Source organism: Mobula birostris, chromosome 14 (genome assembly GCF_030028105.1).
Source record: "Mobula birostris isolate sMobBir1 chromosome 14, sMobBir1.hap1, whole genome shotgun sequence".
NCBI classification, from domain to species: domain Eukaryota; kingdom Metazoa; phylum Chordata; class Chondrichthyes; order Myliobatiformes; family Myliobatidae; genus Mobula; species Mobula birostris.
This window is the reverse complement of record NC_092383.1, coordinates 76,044,326-76,066,391: the sequence shown is the minus strand read 5'-3', so window position 1 is coordinate 76,066,391 and position 22,066 is coordinate 76,044,326. Positions and strand designations below refer to the sequence as shown.

Genomic DNA, 22,066 nt, shown 5'->3' with positions numbered 1-22,066 from the left:
AAAGTTCTCACAACGTGACTGGAGCCAAGTTCTTATTTGCGTTATCAGAATGCATTCTCTTCAAATGCTCAAGGAGCCTGAAAGGTTTCATTGCCTCATCTGAAAAGAAAACTTTCACATAACAGACACAATGGCTGCTGTTAGTTGCTTGGTGCTGATATATTTCAGATTCTCGACACTCTACTCCCTACACTTTTTCATTTGGTCTGCTTATGCCATTTTTGTTATGGATGTACAACCACAGTCAATCACATATTAAAGTCCAACCTCAAGCACAGCGATCGATAAAGGGGAAAAATGTGACAATAGCACAGGGAAAACTTTGCTCTGCCTGAAGGTAAAGTGGGGCAGCGATATCTTTGTTGAGCTAGGGAAGCGCAGTTAAGACCATTCAAAAGGGCAGATTCTGAACTTTACCCCCTTGAAAGCCTTGCCCTAATTCACAGGAATTGCAGCACTGTGTTATTAAAGTATGGGAATGATACTAACAGTACTGAACAGCAATAATGTGCAGGCTAGGCTTAGAATTAGCCCAATTTCTTCAGTCCAGATCTCTCATGATACGCCAAATACAGAAGTGTCACATTGCTTTTCAACTATAGCAAGCTATGAGCAAAGTCTAAGAGAATGGTGGGTTATCAAGAGATGAGGTGACTATGTGGTTGTAGTATGTGGTTGTTGTAATCAATTATGAGGCACTGAGGATCAAATGCATATAATAAGCAATAATTTTCTTAAATTTAGCCTATAATCCCTGAGCTACCTTCATTGCTACCAACATCCCCCCCACCTTGCCCCACTTTGGGAACCACTGTCCTAAGGGGTTGTCTGTTGGCAGGTCCTCACATGGCTGTAGAGGCTAATCCAGGATCACATAAATCTGGGTGGTTCTCCACTAAGAAAATCATGTGTGTGGCTTTGTTTAATGTGTGGAGACTGATGCATGAGCAGCCACCACAGTCCTTGGGGGTCAAGGTCCATAGAAACATAGAAAACCTGTAACACAATGCTGTGCCGAACATGTACTTACTTTAGAAATTACCTGGGTTACCCATAGCCCTCTATTTTTCTAAGCTCCATGTACCTATCCAGAAGTCTCTTAAAAGACCCTATTGTATCTGCTTCCACCACCGTCACTGGCAGCCAATGGCATACAAAGCAAGACAACTGGGGGGGGGGGGGTGATGTGTCATCATCTTCTGCTAGCTCACTGTTGAGGTCTTACAGAAACAATACCCAGTAACACAAAGTGTTGGTATATCATATACAGTGGGGCAATCTACTCAGTAACATGTAGACATAGTTTGATTGATATACATGCACACCCTCAACATTTTTTTTAGCCTAATTAAGAGGCTTCCCCAATTAAACAAAGTTTCATGGAAATAGTTAAGGTACTCAAGACAAACTGAGTAACAAATTATGTACTTAAATGAAATACAGATTTACCAATAGTACTACTGTACTATAAAACTTGTAGTTCCTTATAGTAATTGAAGGAATTCATCCACTGTACACAATGAAGGAAATTAGTGTGAACACCTACTACAGATAATGGACTGCCTCATACAAAGCTATTAATGATTACATCATCCAAATTTTCATTTTAGTTGTAATATTCCACCATTGTCAACACCTTCAAATTCTTTGTAGTTCCCAACTTATTGAAGTACTGTGGTAAAATAGTTTCATTTTCACTAATGGCTTTTTCTGACATCTCCAAGCCTGAATGCTTGAAACCACTGACCAAAGCAGCTCTGAGTTGTCTTACTGCTTTTTCCTTGTCAACTATTAGTGACAAAGTCACTGGTTTTTAAAGACAAACATGCAACTGATATCTTTTAAAAACTGTTCGCTCTAAACATGGTATGAATGCAAGGAAGTGGAAAGCTATTTCAAAGGAACAATGCAATGAATGGCCTCTTCCATGAGTCCATCACCCTTCGATTATATTTTGAACTGGAAGCCAATACTGGTCGGCAAAGGAATTGCTGATGGTCAAAACAAAACAACAGATACAGGATTGGAATCTGGAGCACTACAGTAAAGAAACAGGCTCTTCAATCCATGCAACTGTAATTCTAGTCCCATCTTCCTACAAGTGAAACATAGCCCCCTATATCCCTCCCACCCTTGTACTCATCCAAACTTCTCTTAAATGTTGAAATCAAACTTGCACCCATCACTTCCACTAGCAGTTATTTCAACACTTGTGCCACCTTTGTGTGAAGCTTTGCTGAGGTTCCCTTTCCACCCTTAACCCATGACCTCAAGTTCTTGTCACTTAACCACAGTGGATAAAGCCTGCTTGCATTTACCCTGTCTATGCCCTTCACCATTTTGTACAGCTTTATCAAACCTTCCCTCATTCTCCTATGCTCCAGAGAATAAATTCCTAACCTATTCTATCTTTCTCTATAACACAGGTCCTCATGTCCCAGCAACATCCTTGTAAATTTTCTCTGTACTCTTTCAATCTAATTGACACCTTTCCTGTAGGTTGGTGATCAGAACTGCACACAAAACTCCAAATTAGACTTCACCAATGTCTTAGACAACTTCAACACAACTCCCAAATGCAGTAACCTGACTTACGAAGGCCAATGTGCCAAAAACTCTTTACAAACCCATGTATCAACCTGTGACGCTGCTGTCAAGGAATCATGGATCTGTATTCAGATCCCTGTTCTACTGCACTCCTCTGTGTCCTACCACTCACTGTGCAATCCTGGTTTGACCTCCTAAAGTGCAATACCTCATACATGTCTGCATTAAAGTACACCTGGCATTTTTCAGCCCATTGTATATACTAGCAGCAGAGGTTTTGATTACCTGAAGTCATTGAAAATGATGCACCCAAGAAGGTAATTAAAAATGTTACTAGGAAGCATTAGGATATTTAAGCCAACGCAGGCACAGGGTGAAGGTTTTAGATAATGTTAAGCTGTCATGGACAGATCTAGGTGTCTTGTGACAGTGGAAAACAGACCTCTATAAAAGGAGATGTCATCTATAGCCTGGCTTCAATCAAATCTCAAAACTAAGCACTCTAGTTAAGTACACGCAGAGCTGGAATCAATTCAATGGCTTCATTTCCTCAGCCTTCCCAGTAACTCTAAAACCAGCATGAAGATGAATGGCCTGGTTCACCTTTGGATGATCATGTTGTTGTGCTGGAGTTCCTGAGTTATGTCTTCCATCTCCTGCTTCAGCTGCTTCATCCTATTGGGCAAACAAACATCTTCAAAGATCCACATCTCAACCTTCATACCCAAGTACCTTCAACCCATGTACAGAGCAAGGACACCAAAATTATTCCCCACGTACCAAGTGTCTTCTCATGAAGATCCTATATAATTTTAAAGCTTCTTTACATTTATCTAACAAAACGCATGCTAGTACTGCCACCTGAGTATTAGCAATTCATTACACATTTACTAGCTTTTCCCCATTAAGACACTACCACATCCCATCATAGACATTCCCTTTATTCTGATCATCCCCCCCACCTTCCCTCTTACTTGCATCTTAGTTCTGACCAAGGTTGCAGCCCCCAAACATCAACTGTATTTTTCTTCTCACTGATTTTTTCCCCAAAATTTTCTGATTTTGTTTCAATTTCCAGTATACACAATTTTTTTTGATTTTCATATAATAGCCTTCACAGCTGCCTGCACATTGACTTCTGTTCGAGAACCAGTCTTTCCGAATATTTCCCAATACTTACAAAATGCTCAATATTTTTGTTTTTTTCTTGCAAAGTGGATTATGTCACATTTTTCCATGTTGTTGCCAGTGATTTGGATTGTCCAAATTCCCTTGAAACCTATTTGCATCCTCACCTCTACCCACATTCCCATATAGTGTTGTGTAGTTCATACTGCAAGTGCCTGGATGAATTTCCAAGGGCACAATTTAATCAGGGAATAGCCTCAATTGCATTACATGCCAAGGGAAAAATGTTGATTTTTCAGCTGCCTGGCACTGAAGCAAAATATCCCTACACATTTGAATTTTCTAGCCACTATAGGTCCGTCAAGAGTGCCTGGGAGTGATGTCTGTGAGTCCAAGTCCAGTGGAGGCCCAGAGACGGCCTGTCCTGGTGTTAAAGGGCCTACGTCTGCTTGGTAGAAGGGAAGGAGGCAAGGGGGTTGTTTTGTTCCGGTGCTGTTGTTCTTGCTTGTGTGTTCTGCGAACACATTGGACATGCTATGTTGGTGCCAGTATGTGTGTCAACACTTGCATTCCACCCTCAGTACATTCTTTGGTTGCGTTGCTTGTTAACACAAATGACATTTCCCTGTCTATTTTGATGTACTTGCAGCAAATTCTTGAATCCAAATTAAAACAAACTGGAATTCATTTGAGGGGAGGCATTCACAAATACTAACAATGTAAACCAGTAATTCTGTGCAACTTTAAATTTGGACATTCTACGCAAAAATCTCATGACTGCCCCCAATTCGGGAATAGCTCCAGGATGCTGGTCCCCACCTGATGACCATTTCCATGCATTTCTGGTCAGGGTAGACAGCCGAGGCTGTTGATTTTGTCAAGGTTTGCTGGTCTTCTTGGAGCCTCAAAAGGATCTGGTCCAGTATCTGCAACCAAGGTATACAGTATAGGTCTGAGGGGGTTGTACAATTAAACAAGACATTCTCAGAGCTGTAAACAATACTATTCTTTACCATTATTCCTCATTTATGCAGAACCCTCTCTGAAACAGGGCAGTAAGCCCAACATCCATGTCAAAGTCTCAAACTATATATCCTCACATATCCTTCCATCTCAGAACACAGTAAAGAATAACCGAATATTTTCAGCTCAAAGAGTAAGAGTAGAAGGAAAAGTGCCTTGACTACTACAAACTTTAATCATACCAGGAGTGTGATCACTCGAGTTGAGTATTATGTCCTCCTATGGGTCAATTGGTGGGTCTTCAGGTGGCTGGAGAGTTCAATCTGGGATCTACATAAATGTAGACTGCTTGTGTGTGACTTTGTTTAACATGGAGGCTGATGCACAGGCAGCGGCTACATGACCCTCGACAGATCGGGGTTTGGTCCAGTTCATGGAATGCAGAGGGACAGAGGGCCCTTCACTTTTGCAGCTTTCCTTCGCCTCCACTGCCGTTGTGATGTGCACCATCTTCTGCCAGCCCCTCTGTTGATAGTTGGACGACTATTTGTGTGGAACCTCCCCCTTGACCTTACCACCTGAGGTGACCCAACCAGAGGCTTTATACATCACTGGTGAGGCCCCACTTGGAGTATTGTGAGCAGTTTTGGGCCCCTCATCTTAGGAAGGATGTGCTGACATTGGAGAGGGTTCAGAGGAGGTTCATGAAAATTATTCCAGGATTGAATAGCTTGTCATATGAAGAGTGTTTGATGGCTCTGTGCCTAAATTCATAGAATTCAGGAGCATGAGGGGTGACCTCATTGAAACCTATCGAATGGTGAAAGACCTTGATAGAGTGGAAGTGGAGAGGATGAGACCAGAGGACACAGCCTCAGAATAGAGTGGCGTCCTTTTAGAGGGGAGATGAAGAGGAATTTTGTTGTTATCCAGAGAGTGCTGAATCTGTGGAATTCATTGCCACAAGTGGCTGAAGAGGCCAAGCTGTTATGTATATTTAAGGCAGAGGTTAATAGATTCTTGATTGATCAGGGCATAAAGGGACGTGGGGAGAAGGCAAGAGAATGGGATGAGAGAAAAAAAAAATCATCCATGAAAAAAAAGGTAGAGCAGATCTGATAAGCCAAATGGCCAAATTCTGCTCCATATCTTGTGCTAAGTTCTAGATGGCTACTCTCTCATGATCTCAGGAACTCAAGTGTCTCTGCCGTGAGTAAGTGCTGATTCTCAGAGAAAACAAATTTTAATAGAGTTGGTCATGAAGACATTTGCATTGGAACAGGAAGGAATTATGGACTAGAAATAATATTGTGATTGCCATCTGATCAGATCGCATTTATGGAAAGAGAAACAGGTTTAGTGTTTCTGATTGAGGATTGTCAGAATGTAGAGGAAAGCTATTTCAAACATTAAACCAGTTTCTCTCCCCACAGATCATGCCTGGCCTCCTGAGCACATCCAGCACTTTCAGTTTTTGTGTTAGATTTCCCGCAACTGCAGATCCAATAAAATTTTGTGCAAGCTTTCACTATGCTCTCCCATGGTGAAGACCAGCAATTTGAAGGACCTCATCCCTCTATCCAGCATTTCTTACAACTAGAACAGTTTTATAAGGAAAAAGAAGCATCTTTAATTTGATTGGTCAACAAAGATAAACTGGCTGAGCTAGAGGAACAAACAAACAGCTCTGGTAGATTTAGCTGTGATGGAGTTAACATCTTTATCCTAGCTCCAATATTTTGAGACCTATTAAACAAAATTATTCAAAGTAAATTTATTTTTAAATCCAGTGACCTTCCTCCTTCAAGTTGCTTACAGTAACATTCAAAAGATCAACCTTTAGATTTCTGGAGACTCTTGAAACCCAAATCTGAATAAAGTATTTAGATCAACTTAAGCATACAGTATTTCTACCACTTTGTAATACAGATATCAGATTTTGTCTGTACAAAAGTCTACTTTTAATGAGGGAAGTAGTATTACTTAAAAACTGCAGATGCTGGAAATCTGAAATAAAAATAGAAAATGCTGGAAACGTCCAGTAGGTCAGGCAGCATCTTTGGGGACAGAAGCAAAGAGAATGATTCAGATCAAAGTTTTGCCATTAGAACAGGGGAAAAAAAATGAGAAAACAATTTAAAAATTGTTGGATATGAGACTGGGAAACAAGGTTCAGAAGCAATGGTTGGGCTATGTCTAATTGAAGGTATAAGGAAGGTGTCCGAGAGTTGACCAGAAATCTGAGATCAGACATCAGTTCATAATAACACCACCCTCATTGACAGGTTTGATGTTGATGTTTTTACTGAGCACAATGGTGCAGGTTCAGAAGGGGTCGGGTTACAGTGAACAGAGGAAGGGAAGAATTGAGATGATCAGTGTTAAGTTTGCAAAGAGTAGTTTCATCATTGGGTAAGAGGCCAGAGGGAGATGACTAAGTGATCAGGAATTCTGGAGATGGAAAAAAGGGAGAAGATTCCTGACCAAAGAGGTAAAAGTGACAGAAGAGTACTACACCATGTCAGACTTGGAATTCATTAAGATGTAAACACAGTGATTAATTTGTGGCCTCTGTTGAGGACTGCTCATTTGGGCATCAGAGACAGGAAGATCAGAAGGGATAGAAAAAAATATAAACAGGGTCGAGATTGGGGCGAGATAGGACCAGAAAAAAACTGAATTGGGAAAGAGATCCAGAAGAGTATTGGAATTAGAGAACTACTGAAGATTGCAACCTTTGTTATCTGAAAGGAAGAGTCTATTCTATGGTTGCAGCAGTAAAAAAATAAAGTGGAACCTCATACCACGATGGTGGCATTACTCAATTACTCGCCAACACAACCAAATGGCCATGTTGACATTCAAGTGCCATTTCTATAAACAATGACTTTACACAAAATTTGTGAAATGTCTGAGGAAAATTATGTAGAAAAACATTCTAATCATTCTTTCATTTAAAGCAGTCTTAACCACACTATTTTTAAGGGTATGCAACTTGATTAAATTTAAAGCTTTATAGGTAGGTGTGATTTATTTGTGTTATGTGGGAGCAATGCCTGTTTCTAGCAAATATTTTGATGTTGAACTGATTGGTGTTCAGATTTTTAATGTGTGCTGGTTTCCAAAAACCACACAGCTGAGCCAAAGACAAATCCTGTTTCACCGAAATTCCAACAAGCTCCATCACTTCCCAATTCCATCTCCACAGTTGATTGCTATCAACTACAACATTTTGCCAACTAAAGTTAAATCTCTTACATCAAAACACATTTTGCTGCCGTTCCATGTTATACCAAATTTGAAAACAAATCTTTTTGCTCATCATTTCCATTCTAAGAACTATCTCCCTGCATGCATTTAAGGAGACACCATTTCTAACTCATCATTTTGCAGACAGAAAGCTCAATTGCCCAGTCTGTTCCCTCCCTCCTGTTCTAATTAATCATCACCCTTACCACCCTAACCACAGCCCAGGAATGTAACAGAAACCTTCTGGTTTGTAGGAGTCAGCAGCACACCACCAGTAAACCACTCATCTTTAGAGAATGTAATGGTGCCCTCATTAACAGTCAAAGTGGCCAGCAAGGCAGCAAGGAGGAAGCTCTATATATTGCAAATTGCTTGATGATTTGCACTGCTCTACTGAACTGAGTTCAGATTTTTATGGTTGCTCTACTTGCATGATAACTCCCCCGTTAAGTTCATCACAGAAACTCATCTGCAATGCATAGCACCCTTCAACTAACATGGTAATAGTTACAGGCTATCTGCCTATCCCACTGGCCCAAAATTAAATAGGGTTTAAGCCCTCTTCTTTAAAAGCTGTTGAATATTTTGTAAACACCAGAAATTCTGCAGATGCTGCAAATTCAGAGGAATATACACACACACACAAACTGCTGGAGGAACTCAGTTCAGGCAACATGTACGGAAATGAAAAAACTGTCGACCTTTCTTCAGGATCCTGGTCCAAAAAAATGTTAACCATTTTTTAATTTCCATAGATGCTGCCTGACCTGCTGAGTTCCTACATTTTGTCTGCATGGCTCTGAATATTATATATCTCCAAATTTTTTTCTAGTTATTCTTCTCTCAAATTAAATAATCTTTTCCTTTCTTTCTATAAGTAATTCATCACTAACTGGCTCCCTTTATGATTGTATCTCATTGGTTGGCGGGATTTTTGTTGTCACTGATTATCAAGTTCCCAGAGAGCTTGTAAGTGCTGTAGTTTCAGGGAATCACAGTCCAAATATTTTTCATATCACTGTTACAAATTTCCACAATGTGACACTCCAGTCTTTTCTACCTCTGATAAAATTAAAGTCAGTATTAAGTCACGTCCACACTAAATGGCTCTGTAGTTTCCATCACCATTTGTGTCCTTAAACTCGTAAATTGGTACATTCATCAGGGTCGCAAGACATACCTTGTTCAAATAAGCTTCACAGTTCTCCAGGTCCTGACTGAGGTTCTCATATTGTTCACCAAGAGGTCTCAGTTGCTTCCTGATGTCACAGGCAATCCTGTAAAAGGTAACAGTAGTTTCAGATCTGGACTAGACATTGATTCAATGAAAAGGAATGGCAAACGTCCCCAAGAATGCATGCGCAAATTATCTTTAGTGCCAAATCAGTGAATGACTTTTTCCATCGAGAGCCGTGAAGTGTTTTCACAGGAAATACTATTGTATAATGGCCCAATTCTTAATTCCCTATCCCTCCTTACATTACCCATTGTGTTCATGGACTGAATACCACCATTTCTCCTTGTGCCCTTCTAAAGAATCATTGGGTACTTCAAGGGTGGCACATTAGTGTAGCAGTTAGCATAACAGTTCTCAGCACCAGCTTAAAAAGCAACCTAAAATGGAGGAAATACTCAACAGGCAAGATCTCAGTGGGTCAGGACTCATCACAACATTAATAGTTCAGGTGTCTGGCCTGGTGAGCATTTTCACAGCACTTTTGTTGTTTTCTAGCAACTGCAGTATTTTGTTATTAGACCCTTCGTGAAAATCTGTTCCTAGCCTCAACTCCAAGGCTGCAGTGTAGCTGTCAGCTCTTAAACACAAGACAAGTGGTCTAAAATGGTCCTTAATCACCAATTCCAAAATCAAGCCCAAACCACCCGCCTCATGTATTTTTCCAATTTCAGCGAGTTTTCAGTTACCTGCCCAGATGACCCACCCACTTTCCAACCTTCACTCATTCTGTGCAACCACCTTGCCCAATTGGTCTTCCATGATTTCTCTGGCTACACTAGTCAGCCTGAAAACACATACCACCAAGCCTACGACAGTTTCTGTCCTGCTGCTAATAGACCTCTTGTATGACAAGATGGACTCTTGACCTTAATCTATCGCATCATGGCCTTGCACCTTGTTGTCTATCTGCATTCCATAATCTCTCTAATTTTAACTTCTATCCTTTGCACTATTTTTGCTTTCCCCTTGCAGTACCTCAGTGTACTGAGGTGATGAAATGATCTGTGTAGGTGAAATACAAAGCAGTTTTTCATTGTACCTCAGTACATGTGACAATTTACCAGCCCTCAGTGACAGTGGACTTATTAGCTTCAGTTAAGTACCTCATCCAGTCCTTCAAACAGGTTAGCAGCTTCTGATACTTCTGTACACAATCGTCTCTGAACAACACCAGCACCTTCTTGGCATGGACTCCCATTCTGATTCTGAAACATCAAGGAAACATTATGACAGAGTAACTTGTGTTCTTAAAGTGGACAATACCCACACAGGCAGAAAGTTCAAAACAGCAAAAGCATTGGAAAGACAAGTTGAAACACACACAAAAGTTACACAAGGGCTGGGTTTCATAGGACATTATAATCTTGACACTTCATTTGATCTAAAAATATCTGTCCTTTACTAGTGTAGACTCCACAAGAACCACAACATAATGCAAGGAAGTAAAGCTGGATTTTTATAAATTACTCGTCTGTCCTGATGAGGTGTCTAGACCCAAAACGTCAACTGTTTATTCCTGCTCTTAGACGTTCCCTGACCTGCTGATATCTTTCAGTATTTTCTATGTGTTACTCTGGACCTTCAGCATCTGCAGAATCTCTTGTATTTATACGTTACTGGTTAGCCTTCAAATGAAGTATTGTATCTAATCTGGGCAGCACTTTCAAGACAAGTCAAGGCTTTGGGAAAGAAACCCCTCATCTTGGAGAGCTCACAGAGAAGATTGATCAGAATACCAGTGACGAGGAACTTTAGCATAATGGAGCCGCACTAAAGACTAGAAGTTGAACAATGGTAGGAAATGAGGTTTAGCATGTTAAGAATTATGAGAGTTTCTGACAGGATTGGAACAACCTACTTCCATTGACAGGAGAGACAGTAACCAAAGGGGAAAGGTTCAACATTGTCCAAAATTCAGGAGAGAATGGAGGAGTCTGGAATGCACTCAGTGAGGCCAGTAGAAGATTAATAATAACTCCTGAAGTTAACTGGAATAATATGAAAATAATAAATTACAGGAGTATGTGGAAATAGTGCAGGAACCAGTCAGATAGCATTTTTCATGGCTGACTCAGGCAAAAGGGGTTGAGTGTTCACCTTCTGTGCTGTGAAGTTCAAAGAACTTCTAAGCGTTCCTTATGTCACTGCTCAGTTGATTAGTAAGGTTGCCATGGGTAACCTTGGCTTTGACAGAAAAATAAGGTGTTTGCATTCAGACAACACTTCTCTGCATTTCTCTCAAAACTGCCAAAACCTTTGGTATGCATTGAAAAATAAAGCACAAGGTTAAGGCGACAAACTTGGCAATAATTTTGCACACAGCAAGATGCCATTGAGTGCTGAGATGAATGATCACATTCTCTACTTTAACAGAAAAATTTGCCTTTCCAGAGACACTTTGCAGTACTTAATGTGCGTCAAGCTGTCAGGGTAACCTCTTATTTGCCGTCTCATTTGTGGGTCAGTATTTCTGACAGTGCAGTAATCTCTCAGTACCAAAATGTGCAATCAGCTTTAATGTGCTCAGGTATACTTGTGAGCCTTGGACATTCAGACTGCGAAGCAATCTTTCATTTACGAACTGAAGTGGAGTAAAACAAATAAACCAAACTTACTTCTCAAATTTATGGATCTGCTCATCATTATACTGCAGCTCTGAAATGAAAATTGGTAACATTCAGTCCTTAAGCCAAGTCTTTTCCTCATTTGCAGGGGTAACTGTGCTGGTCTGCCACTGTGATCATGCATTGATTCCCAGATGGATATGCTGTACGTCACAAATCAAACAGATGGCCCATTGAATTTGTGTTGGCCATCAAGCAATCGTTTTTACTGTAGCCATACACTAACCTAATATATTACTATTAACTCTCCCTTCTCCAACATTCTACCACACATTAGGAGCAATTTACAGTGCCCAATTATCCTACCAAGCCATAAGCATTTGGGATGTGGAAACGCCTGGAGGAAACCTATGTGGTCACATGGGGAAACTGCAGACTTTAGACAGCATCAAATGTCAGGGTCAAACGAGGGTTTACTGGAGCTGAGCGGCAGCACCTCTACTAGTTGCCCCATTGTATATTGGCACGTCACACTCTCCATTATCAAATAGCCCGCATTATACTGCACACAACTGGAAATAAAGACTTGGATGAGATCAAGGAATTGCAACCAACAGCAGCAAGAGCTGAAGCCTTCAGATGCAGGACAAAGGGGTAGACCTTGTGCTCGTGCATGTAGATCCAAGTGAGTAATAATTAAAAGGAAGTTTAATTGCATTCATAACCTCGATATCCCAAGACAATTTGTAACCAATGAAAAAGTTTACCATGTATTCAGTACTGCAATGTGGAAATAGAGTGAATAATTTGGATACAGCAAGCTCTCAGCCAGCAGAGAATGGCCAGATAATTACTTTTTCGTGATAGAGAATAGAGCCACGAGATGTGATTGAGGCTCCGAAATGGAACGTGAACCCCATGCCCCTCAGATTCAGAGCAGACTGCTTCCAATGAGGCATTGCTACAGGGTCGGGTCAGGCCAAACCTTGGCTTTGTGGATCTTCACCATTACTGACCAAATGTACCATTTCTAGTCTGAGCTCTTCAATGAAACCATGAAGTAGTTTCCTTACTCATTCTCATTCGATCTTTTTTGAGCTGGTGGTGAATGGCGGACACTTTCTCAAGTAAGACTCCCACTTTTCCGATTCTACAAAGTAAATCAGAGGAAAAAGGCATTAATTATTCTTCATTGGCTGACATTTCCTTTTCACCTCGGTTCCTTCTCTCCTCAATTCTGGGGTGTGATCTAATGGCCACTATTCAGGTCTCACTCATGTCAGGGTTAAGGCAGCAAGCCTGGATAGAGATCCTGACCCTGTCTCATTCTTTACCAACACCAAAGACAACCTTTGAGCAAAGACTCAATTAAAACAAGAAAGAGCTCTTAATTATATAGCTCATTTCATGACTTCAGATACAAGACAGCACTTTAGAGCCAATGATTTTATATAGGAAACATGCACAAGTCCCACAGGCATTGAAGAGAATATTTTTTAATTTTAAAGCTATGTTAGTTAGTTCCACCTGGGAGAGATTCTTCAGAAAAAACCCTGGGATCTTTTTTTTTTAAACCTTGTGTTGGAGAGCAGACAAGGCCTCAGGGGTTGAGGGTAGGAGCTACTAAACAATAACGCTTATTCAACACGGCATGGTGAGCCTGGTCCCCTTACTCAGGTCACTGGGATTTGATCTCAACCTACAAGCATACCACAATAAATGAAAACAAGATGACATCATACCATCTGTTCTGTTCTAAAATTACAAACCAGCCTGAGTCAAACCACTCCAAACCTGATTGAGCTGGAGAGCTTGTAGCTCCCCCCTCAGATCAGACCATTGCTTTCAGCCTGTGTGGCAGTTCCAAAAAGACAGGAGGCAGAAAAGTAGGAAAGAACTTTGTAAAAAATGTACGATCAGTGCATTTATTTACCAGTGCTCAGCCCAGTCTAATTCAAGCCAATTCCAACACACACATTGGGTCATGGCAGCCTCAGGTCATATTGCCAGATTCTAGTCTCTCCCTTCCTGAAGCTGAGGCCTACAATCCAACTGTAGCTAGTTGTTACTCTTCAACCATCAGGCTCATGAACCAGCGTGTTCACTCACCTTAACACTGAACTGATTCCACAACCTATGGACTCACTTTCAAGGCATCTACAACTCATGTTCTCAATATTTATTATTATTTTTTCTTTTGTATTACACAATTTGTCATCTTTTGCATATTGGTTGCCTTTGCTTGTGGGCAGTTTTACATCTCTTCTATTGTGTTTTGTGTTTCTTTGTAACTACTGTGAATGCCAGCAAGAAAATGAATCTGAGGGATAGTATATGGTGACATATACAGTACATACTTTGATGATAAATTTACTTTCAACTTTGAACTGGGACAGGAATTTGAGACAGATTTGCTCAGTAACCTCTAGTTAAATACAAAGCAAGCAAATGTCAAGGATTTGACTTTGACATTTTTTTTCGAATCTTCTTCAAAAAGTGAAGGTCTGTATAAAAGTGGTGTATATTAATAATATTGTTAACAGAATTGAGTATTATCCATTTTTCACTCGTGTCCAAAATTAACATCACCCTTTTCATCTTATACACCCGAATATGAAGTCATAGTTGTCACACCATAACTTTGTATATTGAAGATGTGTCCCACTTAGCCGCTGCACTTCATCCCACTGGAATTCCCAAACTATTTCCCACATTTCACACCAAAGAATAAATCCTACACATTACATTGTTGAAAGGACAGTCAAAGCACAAAGCAGTCGCTTCAGATTTTCCACATTAATAATGGGGCAGCAGGGTAGCGGAGTGGTTAGCACAATGCTATCACGGTACCAGCGACCAAAGTTCAATTGCTGGCACTGTCTGTAAGGAACTCACACGTTCTCCGTCACCGTGTAGGTTTGCTCCGGGTGCTTTGGTTTCGTCCTACATTCCAAAGACGTATGGGTCAGTAGATTACATGGGTGTAATTGGGCAGCGCAGGCTCATTAGGATGAAAGAGTTATTACTATGCCGTAAAACAGACCAAAGAGCGATCAGGGTCAGGTAGTAAATGCTGGCCTTGAAAGCAAGCTCCACATCATAACATATGAAGAGAATTCTTGAAGAATGATGAGTAACAAGAGCAGAGAAGTCAAAATGGAGACTTAAAGGAATTTGAGAGCGAGCAACAAGGGACTACTATTATAGCACTGAAGGGCCATTCATTTAAAATTGTCACCACAGAGTGAAGGGAAAATTACGAGCAATGTCTTTACAGAGTATTATTGAAGTTGGAAATGCTTTGTCACAGGAATGGTAGAACGACAGGGAAAAATATAAATTGGAGAACTCAGGGTCATGGGGAGAGTAGAATACTTGTACGTAGATTACTCTAGCAATAAAGCTAGCACAGATATGATGGGATGAATGGCACTGATCACTGCTGCCATCCTTTAGGGCCCAGCTCCTTAGGTTAAACTGTGCTCACGTATTGTCTTTATGATGGATGTCACTGCTGTTGGACCATTCCGCTGCTATCAGATCCAGTTGCTTCTGACTGTTTTTAACATTCTGGGAGATGCCTGCCAGGAAATCCATCGTCTGCAACACAAGACATTTAAACTTAGATCAGATATTGCCCTTGCTGAAGAGTGTATTACGCAGCTATCTAGTGTACAGCGGACAATTTAAACTCAAAATAAAGGCACCTCTGCTGTGCTCCATCAAGTATTCCCAGATACACAGATGCATCAAATACTTCAGGTCAAGTACAATGCCTTAGATACTGAGAAGATCTCCCTCTACAGCGTCCCAAATGTTCAAAATACAAAATAAAAATTTTCTCATGGGCATATTCAATAAATCCAATGTGTATAGAATCAATGAAAAACCACACCAACAGGGTGGACATCCAGTGTGCAAAAGGCAACAAACTCTGCAAATAACGTAAATAATAATAAATAAACAATAAATATCAAGAACAAGAGGAGTCCATGAAAGCGAGTCCAGGGGGTGGAGGAACAGTTCAGTGATGGGGCAAGTGAAATTCTCCCCCCTGGCTCAAAAGCCTAATGTTTCAGGGGTAATAACTGACCCTGAACCTGGTAGTGAGAATCCTGAGGCTTCTGTACTGTCTACCTGATGGCAGTTGCAAGAAGGGAGCATGACCCTGGTGGTGGGAGTCCATGATGATGGATGCTACTTTCCCGCAACAACACTCTGTTTAGATGTGCTCTGAGGTAAGGAGGGCTTTACCCATGATGGACTGAGCCGTATCCACTACTTTTTGGAGGATTTTCCATTCAAGGGCATCGGTGTTTCCATAACAGGCTGTGAAGTAACCAGTCAGTATAGACTCCTATAGAAGCTTCACACGCAAGAAATGCTGATGAACGCAGCAGGCCAGGCAGCATCTCTAGGAAGGGGTACAGTCGACGTTTCGGGCCGAGACCCTTCATCAGGACTAACTGAAAGAAGAGATAGTGAGAGATTTGAAAGTGGGAGGGAGAGATCTGAAATGATAGGAGAAGACAGGAGGGGGAGGGATGGAGCCAAGAGCTGGACAGGTGATTGGCAAAAGGGATATGAGAGGATCATGGGACTGGAAAGAAAGGGGGGGGGGGGGAGCCTAGAGGATGGGCAAGGAGTAGAGAGACACAGAGAGAAAGAAGAATTAATAATAATAAATAAATAACGGATGGAGTACGAGGGGGAGGTGGGGCATTAACGGAAGTTAGAGAAGTCAATGTTCATGCTATCAGGTTTGGAGGCTACCCAGACAGAATATAAGGTGTTGTTCCTCCAACCTGAGTCTAGCTTCATCTTGATAGTAGAGGAGGCCATGGATAGACATATCAGAATGGAAACGGGATTTGGAATTAAAATGTGTGGCCACTCCCACTTTCAAATCTCTCACTATCTCTTCTTTCAGTTAGTCCTAACGAAGGGTCTTGGCCCGAAACGTCGACTGTACCTCTTCCTAGAGATCCTGCCTGGCCTGCTGCGTTCACCAGCATTTTTTGCGTGTGTTGTTTGAAATTCCAGCATCTGCAGGTTTTCTTGTGTTTGCGTCCTATAGAAGCTTGTCAAGGTTTTAGATGTCATGCCAAATCTTTGCAAACTCCCACGAAAGTACAGGCATTCTGTGCTTCCTTTGTAATTGTACTTGCATGTTGGGCCCAGGACAGCCTTCTGAAATAACATTGAAGAATTTAACGTTGCTGACTCCTCCACCTCTGACCTTCAATGAGGACTGGCTCACAGGCCTCCAGTTTCCTCCTCCTGAAGTCAATAATCAGCTCCTTGGTCTTGCTGTCATTAAGAGGAAGTTGTTGTGGCACCACTCAGCCAAATTTTCAATCTCCATCCTATCTGATGACTTGTCACCAGCTTCAATTGGGCCAATGACAGTGGTGTCATCAGTAAACTTAGATACGGTATTAGAGCTGTGCCTAGCCTCAGTCATAAGTGCAAAGCAAGAAAATGGGGCTAAGCACACGGCACTGAGATACACCTGTGCTGATGGAGATGTTGCCCACCTGAACTGACTGGAGTCTGCAAGTGAGGATATTGAGAAACCAGTTACACAAGGAGGTATTGAGGCCAAGGTCTTGAAGCTTATTGATTTGTTTAGAGAGGATGATAGCATTGAATGTCACACTGTAGTCAATAAAGAGCATCTTGATGTATGTATCTTTGCTTTACAGATGTTCCAGGGTTGAGTGAAGAGTCAAGGAAGTGGTATCTGCGTGGAGCTGTTGTGCTGTTAGGCAAATTGAGGCAGGTTACCACATTCTTCTAAGGCACCAGTATAATTGAAGCCTGCCTGAAGCAGGTAGGTACCTCAGACTGCTGAAACGAGAAGTTAAAATTATGAGTGAACCCTCTAGCCAGTTGATGCACACAGGTCTTTAGTACTCGGCTAGGTACCCCATCTCGGCCGGATGGAAGGATGCTCACGTCTGCTGCAGACTGAAGTCACAGGATCATCGGGAGCTGCAGGCCCAGTAATCCAGTTGCACATCACAGCGTGAACCACCCCCTGCACTTTTCTTCATCCTCTCGTTCCGTGTCTTCCAATTTTTAAAAAAACCTCAATGTTTTTTTCAAACTTCTGATTGGTAAGCTTTCCTTCCTCTTCATCTTTAATTTCAACTCCATTTATGGGCAGTTACCAGATTATTGTGCACAATCGACACCTGAACCAGTCACACCTATTTTTGACCAAGTCCTCCCATCAGGAAACTGGACTGCTATGATTTATGCCAAAGCTGGTTTATTTTGTGCCTGCAATTTACTCACCAAAATTGGATGCAGAGTCATGACTTACAACTTGGGTACTTCAGTTAGATAATATGAATTAGTATTTTTATTTTCCTCAACTCTCCCTCAGGGATTTAAGTTGTATTGTGCTGTTGCAGGCTAAAAACATGGACATAGACTGAGGTGCCAGTGTACTCAGTGCATAGGACCCTTTCAGCACTGCACTACAGCCCATCCCATTCCTCAACATCATACTATTAGGACTTGCCCTACATCACTGTCTGGTTTCCCCCCTCCCCCCAACTATTCGTTGATATTTCTGCCTCACATTTACTTTCTCTGGTTTTCTCCCAGCTCCATGGCAGCCTTTACCATGGGCTGGGCTTGAACGAGATGGCAAGTGTGAGGTCAGTCAACAACTGTTGCACGACAACAGTGGGCTTCTAAACCTTTGAAACAACCGGAAACCACATTAATGATCACAGGTTTGTTTTAGGCCAAATACAACACTCAAAATGGGCAAAGCCAAAAATTCCACACTAGTGTTTTGACCTCCCCTATCCAACTTCATATTTTAGATCCTTCAATGAGATATCCCACGCCCTTCTAACCTTAGGAAAAGGACAACGAGAGTCTATCCTGTCACTTAAGATTGACTAAGCGTACCTTTACTCTAGTCACGTGCCTTAGCCCAATATCCCAATAGCAACCTTGACTATCAAGATGCTTTCAAAGTTAAAAAATTAATTTTAAAAAGTTTCAGTTTAGTCCTGCAATAGTTTTTTTTTTTGCTCAGGGAAACATCTTGTGACACTAGTTCTGAACGGAGAAATCCAGATACTGAGATACATCCTAGGATATTCTGGGACACAGCAGTGATGCAACCTGAGGTCATTGGGAGTTTTGGGTCTTTCAACATTAGATACCCTCGACCAGGCGACCCAGGCAGGGTTGATCAGGCCCTGCCTTGTATCCCAGCAGCATTGGTCCATGGGTCACACCTCTTGATCTATAGCCACCTGGAGGCTCGTTCAGCAGCCTTGGTGATGGTGCTGACGGCATTATGGGGGCTGCAAAGAAAAGAGCCAAGGAGAGAGTACGTTCTGCACAGCAAGCAGCCAAGTAAACCTCGACAGGCTCCAATATCCTTTGTGCCAGAGTTGAGGTGTAGGAGAAATCTATGCCTGCTGCCCTAAGCTCAGTACCAATCAACACCAGACATGAACAATTAACCTACCGATTGCAGCTTAATATGGACATCACCAACTTCAGCTGGATTTGTTCGATAGTGTGGGCCACATCTGTGAGGAAGATTTTAACAATTAATATTCTGATCTATTTCTACATCTGCCTCGTTTCTTAAACAGGAAAATTATGATTAGCATAGCTGGAATCAGTTAACAAGCCAACATAAAATTAAAAAAGTGCAGTTATAATCAGCACAGGCAAAATGGACAATGAATTAGTGCCTGCAGCACAGGTTACTCTTGGGTAACCTCTGATCTGATTCTGGTCTGAAAAGATTTTTTTTCCTCCATTCCCCTCGAAGAACTTGGCTCTACTGAATGCAGATTCAAGTAAAGACATGATTCAAAAACTGCTTTTAGCATCACTGTATAGGATCCAGCCAGAAGGATGAATGTAGGCACTATCTTCTAAAAATTTTCAACACATTTCGCAGTTGTAGGACAATCTAGGGTAGATTGATTTTAACAATGAATGTGCATGCATGAAAGAAAGGGAATAAACAAGGCAAGTCCCCATGTTAAATAAGATCTGTAGCTTGGTTTGTTAAGTGCTTGTGTTCAAGAGATATGCCAATTTTTAACAATGGCATTCAGCATTTCGTGCTTAATCATTTTTTAAATGTCAGTTATTCAAAAATGCAAAGTTTTATTTATTTATTTAGAGATGGACCAAGAAGGGCCTGTTCTGCATTAACAAGCCGCACCACCCAGTGATCCAGACATTTTTACCCCAGCCTAATCACAGGACGGTTAGCCATGGACAATTAACCTACTGACTGGTAGGTCTTTGGAACGCGGGAGAAAACTAGAGCGTCAGGAGGAAACGCACCCGTTCACAGGGAGAACCCTACAAACTCCTTTCTGTAAGTATCGGGACTGAATTCCAACACCGAGCTGTAATAGCATCATGCTAACCAGTGTACTACCTTGACACCCCAAGTTTTCAGAGCCAGCAAAGGCTGAGTAGGGCTTTATTCACTGTCAGAGGTTTTTTTAAAAAAATATGTATAAATAGGAGAACCATGGATGTGCTTACTTGTTGACTTCTGCCACAATCTCCATCTCTACCCATCACCATTCCTCACTCTACTGAGTTGTTGCCATTGCAAGAAATAGCACAACCTCAGAGTACAGGACTGCCCTTTAGAATAGGGACGAGAAGGAATTTCTCGAGCTAGAGAGTAGTAAATCTGTGAAAGTTATTGCCACAGATTTCTGGAGGTCAAATCATTGCCATATTTAAAGTGGAGGTTGACAGGCTCTTGATTAGTCAGCAGGTAACAGGGAGAAGATAGGAGAATGGGATTGAGAGGGATAACAAATCAGCCATGATGGAATGGCAGAGCAGACTCAATGGGCTGAATGGCCGAATTCTACTCCTATGTCTTATGGTCTTATTGTCCATAGAAAAAGGTAAACCTAGATGACCAGTAGCAGAGGACAGGCATGAAGAAAGCAGTCCAAGGGCAGTAAAATTTAGTCTTATGACGTGGCCCACATGGGATTTATGGGGTTAAGCTACAGTACATATGAGAAGCCAGTTATCAATATTTTCCATAAAAAAAGGTGACAGGAACATTATTAAAATTCTAACCTCGACCACAGTCAAGAATATAACCCAAATGTCTGGGATCTGGAAACCATCTAGTGCATCAGGCACAAGTTAAAATCCGGTACGCGTACTGGCTGTGGTGGATGTACGCTTGTTATTTTAGGTAGGTAGCAAAAGAGGGCAGTAATAGTTTGGAGAAGTGTGCATGTAAAATTTGAAGCAAGGCAGGTGGAAAATACAGTTTGGCTGAGGAGGAGCAGATGTCTTTGGACTAGTGTTCCCAGAAGCCTCACATCATTGGGAGCTTTCCAGCTTTCACATCCAAATCTGCTATCGATTAGCTGATGGATAATCGGTTACATGATTACGTTCAACTCCATTATTTTTATGTCATCTAATTAGAAGGATGAGATAAAGTGAATAAAATACATATGCATGAAGAGCAGTAGATCATTCAGCCTGTTTCATCAATTGTCAAGATTTGGGCTGATCTAATCTCAACCTCAAACCGACATTCCTATCTACTGAAGCCTATGCTTGCTCGAATTCCGAAGAATGAGAGGATGATCTAATAGAAGCATATAAAATTATGGATGCAATAGATGTGATAGGGACAGGAAAGTGGTTTCCACTGGCAGGTGAGACTAGGGGACATAGCTTCAAGATTCAGGGGTGGGGGGGGAGAGGAGTAGATTTGGGATGGAGATTAGGAGGAACTGCTTTTTTCCCCACAGTAGTAAATCTGGAATTCCCTGCCATGAAAACAGAAAAGGTTATCTCAATAAATATATCCAAGACAGTTAGATAGATTTTTTGCACATCAGGGGAATTAGGATTATGGGGATAAAAGGCAAGTAGTAGAGCTGAGCCCACGGCCAGATCAGCAATGATCTTACTGGATGGCACAGCAGACTCAAAAGGTCAGAAGGCTGACTCCTGCTCCCATTTCTTATGTTCTTGAAGCAACCTTTTGCCTGATGGGACTTGCCTTTTCCCAAGTCCCTGGAAGGAACTGAAAGCAGCAACTGGTACTCACATCTTCTGCATGCTCATCATGGTGCTCTGGCAGGAATCCAACTTCAGATTCAAAGTTGTAACTTGCTGAATAGTTTTTCTGCAGTCCTCTTTCAAGATTGCACTAGAAAAACAATCAATTGATTAGGACTGTCAATCAATCCAGCTACCAATTAGTTTGCCCATCAGCGTTGGCCTCTCAAATTCTATCAACCTGAAAAATCAATGAACTAGTCTATAATTTGCAACTAGATTAAAAAGCAAAGTCAACTAACCTGAGCTCTTGTACAATTTTCCAAAGACT

General features: G+C 41.4%; 1 protein-coding gene across 4 annotated transcripts in view; it reads right to left on the bottom strand.

The window, feature by feature from the left end:
• The window catches only part of ikbke (inhibitor of nuclear factor kappa B kinase subunit epsilon), a 61,764-nt gene that overhangs the window by 4,773 nt on the left and 34,925 nt on the right, over window positions 1–22,066 (bottom strand). For all 4 annotated transcript variants that reach the window (XM_072278696.1, XM_072278693.1, XM_072278695.1 and 1 more), the window contains exons 12-20: window positions 21,785–21,886; window positions 19,187–19,250; window positions 15,176–15,288; window positions 12,762–12,838; window positions 11,740–11,779; window positions 10,228–10,329; window positions 9,068–9,164; window positions 4,495–4,601; window positions 3,151–3,222 (exon numbers count right to left, since the gene is read on the bottom strand). In XM_072278696.1, coding sequence (XP_072134797.1) covers window positions 3,151–3,222; window positions 4,495–4,601; window positions 9,068–9,164; window positions 10,228–10,329; window positions 11,740–11,779; window positions 12,762–12,838; window positions 15,176–15,288; window positions 19,187–19,250; window positions 21,785–21,886 — 774 coding nt within the window. The remainder of the gene's footprint in view (window positions 1–3,150; window positions 3,223–4,494; window positions 4,602–9,067; window positions 9,165–10,227; window positions 10,330–11,739; window positions 11,780–12,761; window positions 12,839–15,175; window positions 15,289–19,186; window positions 19,251–21,784; window positions 21,887–22,066) is intronic.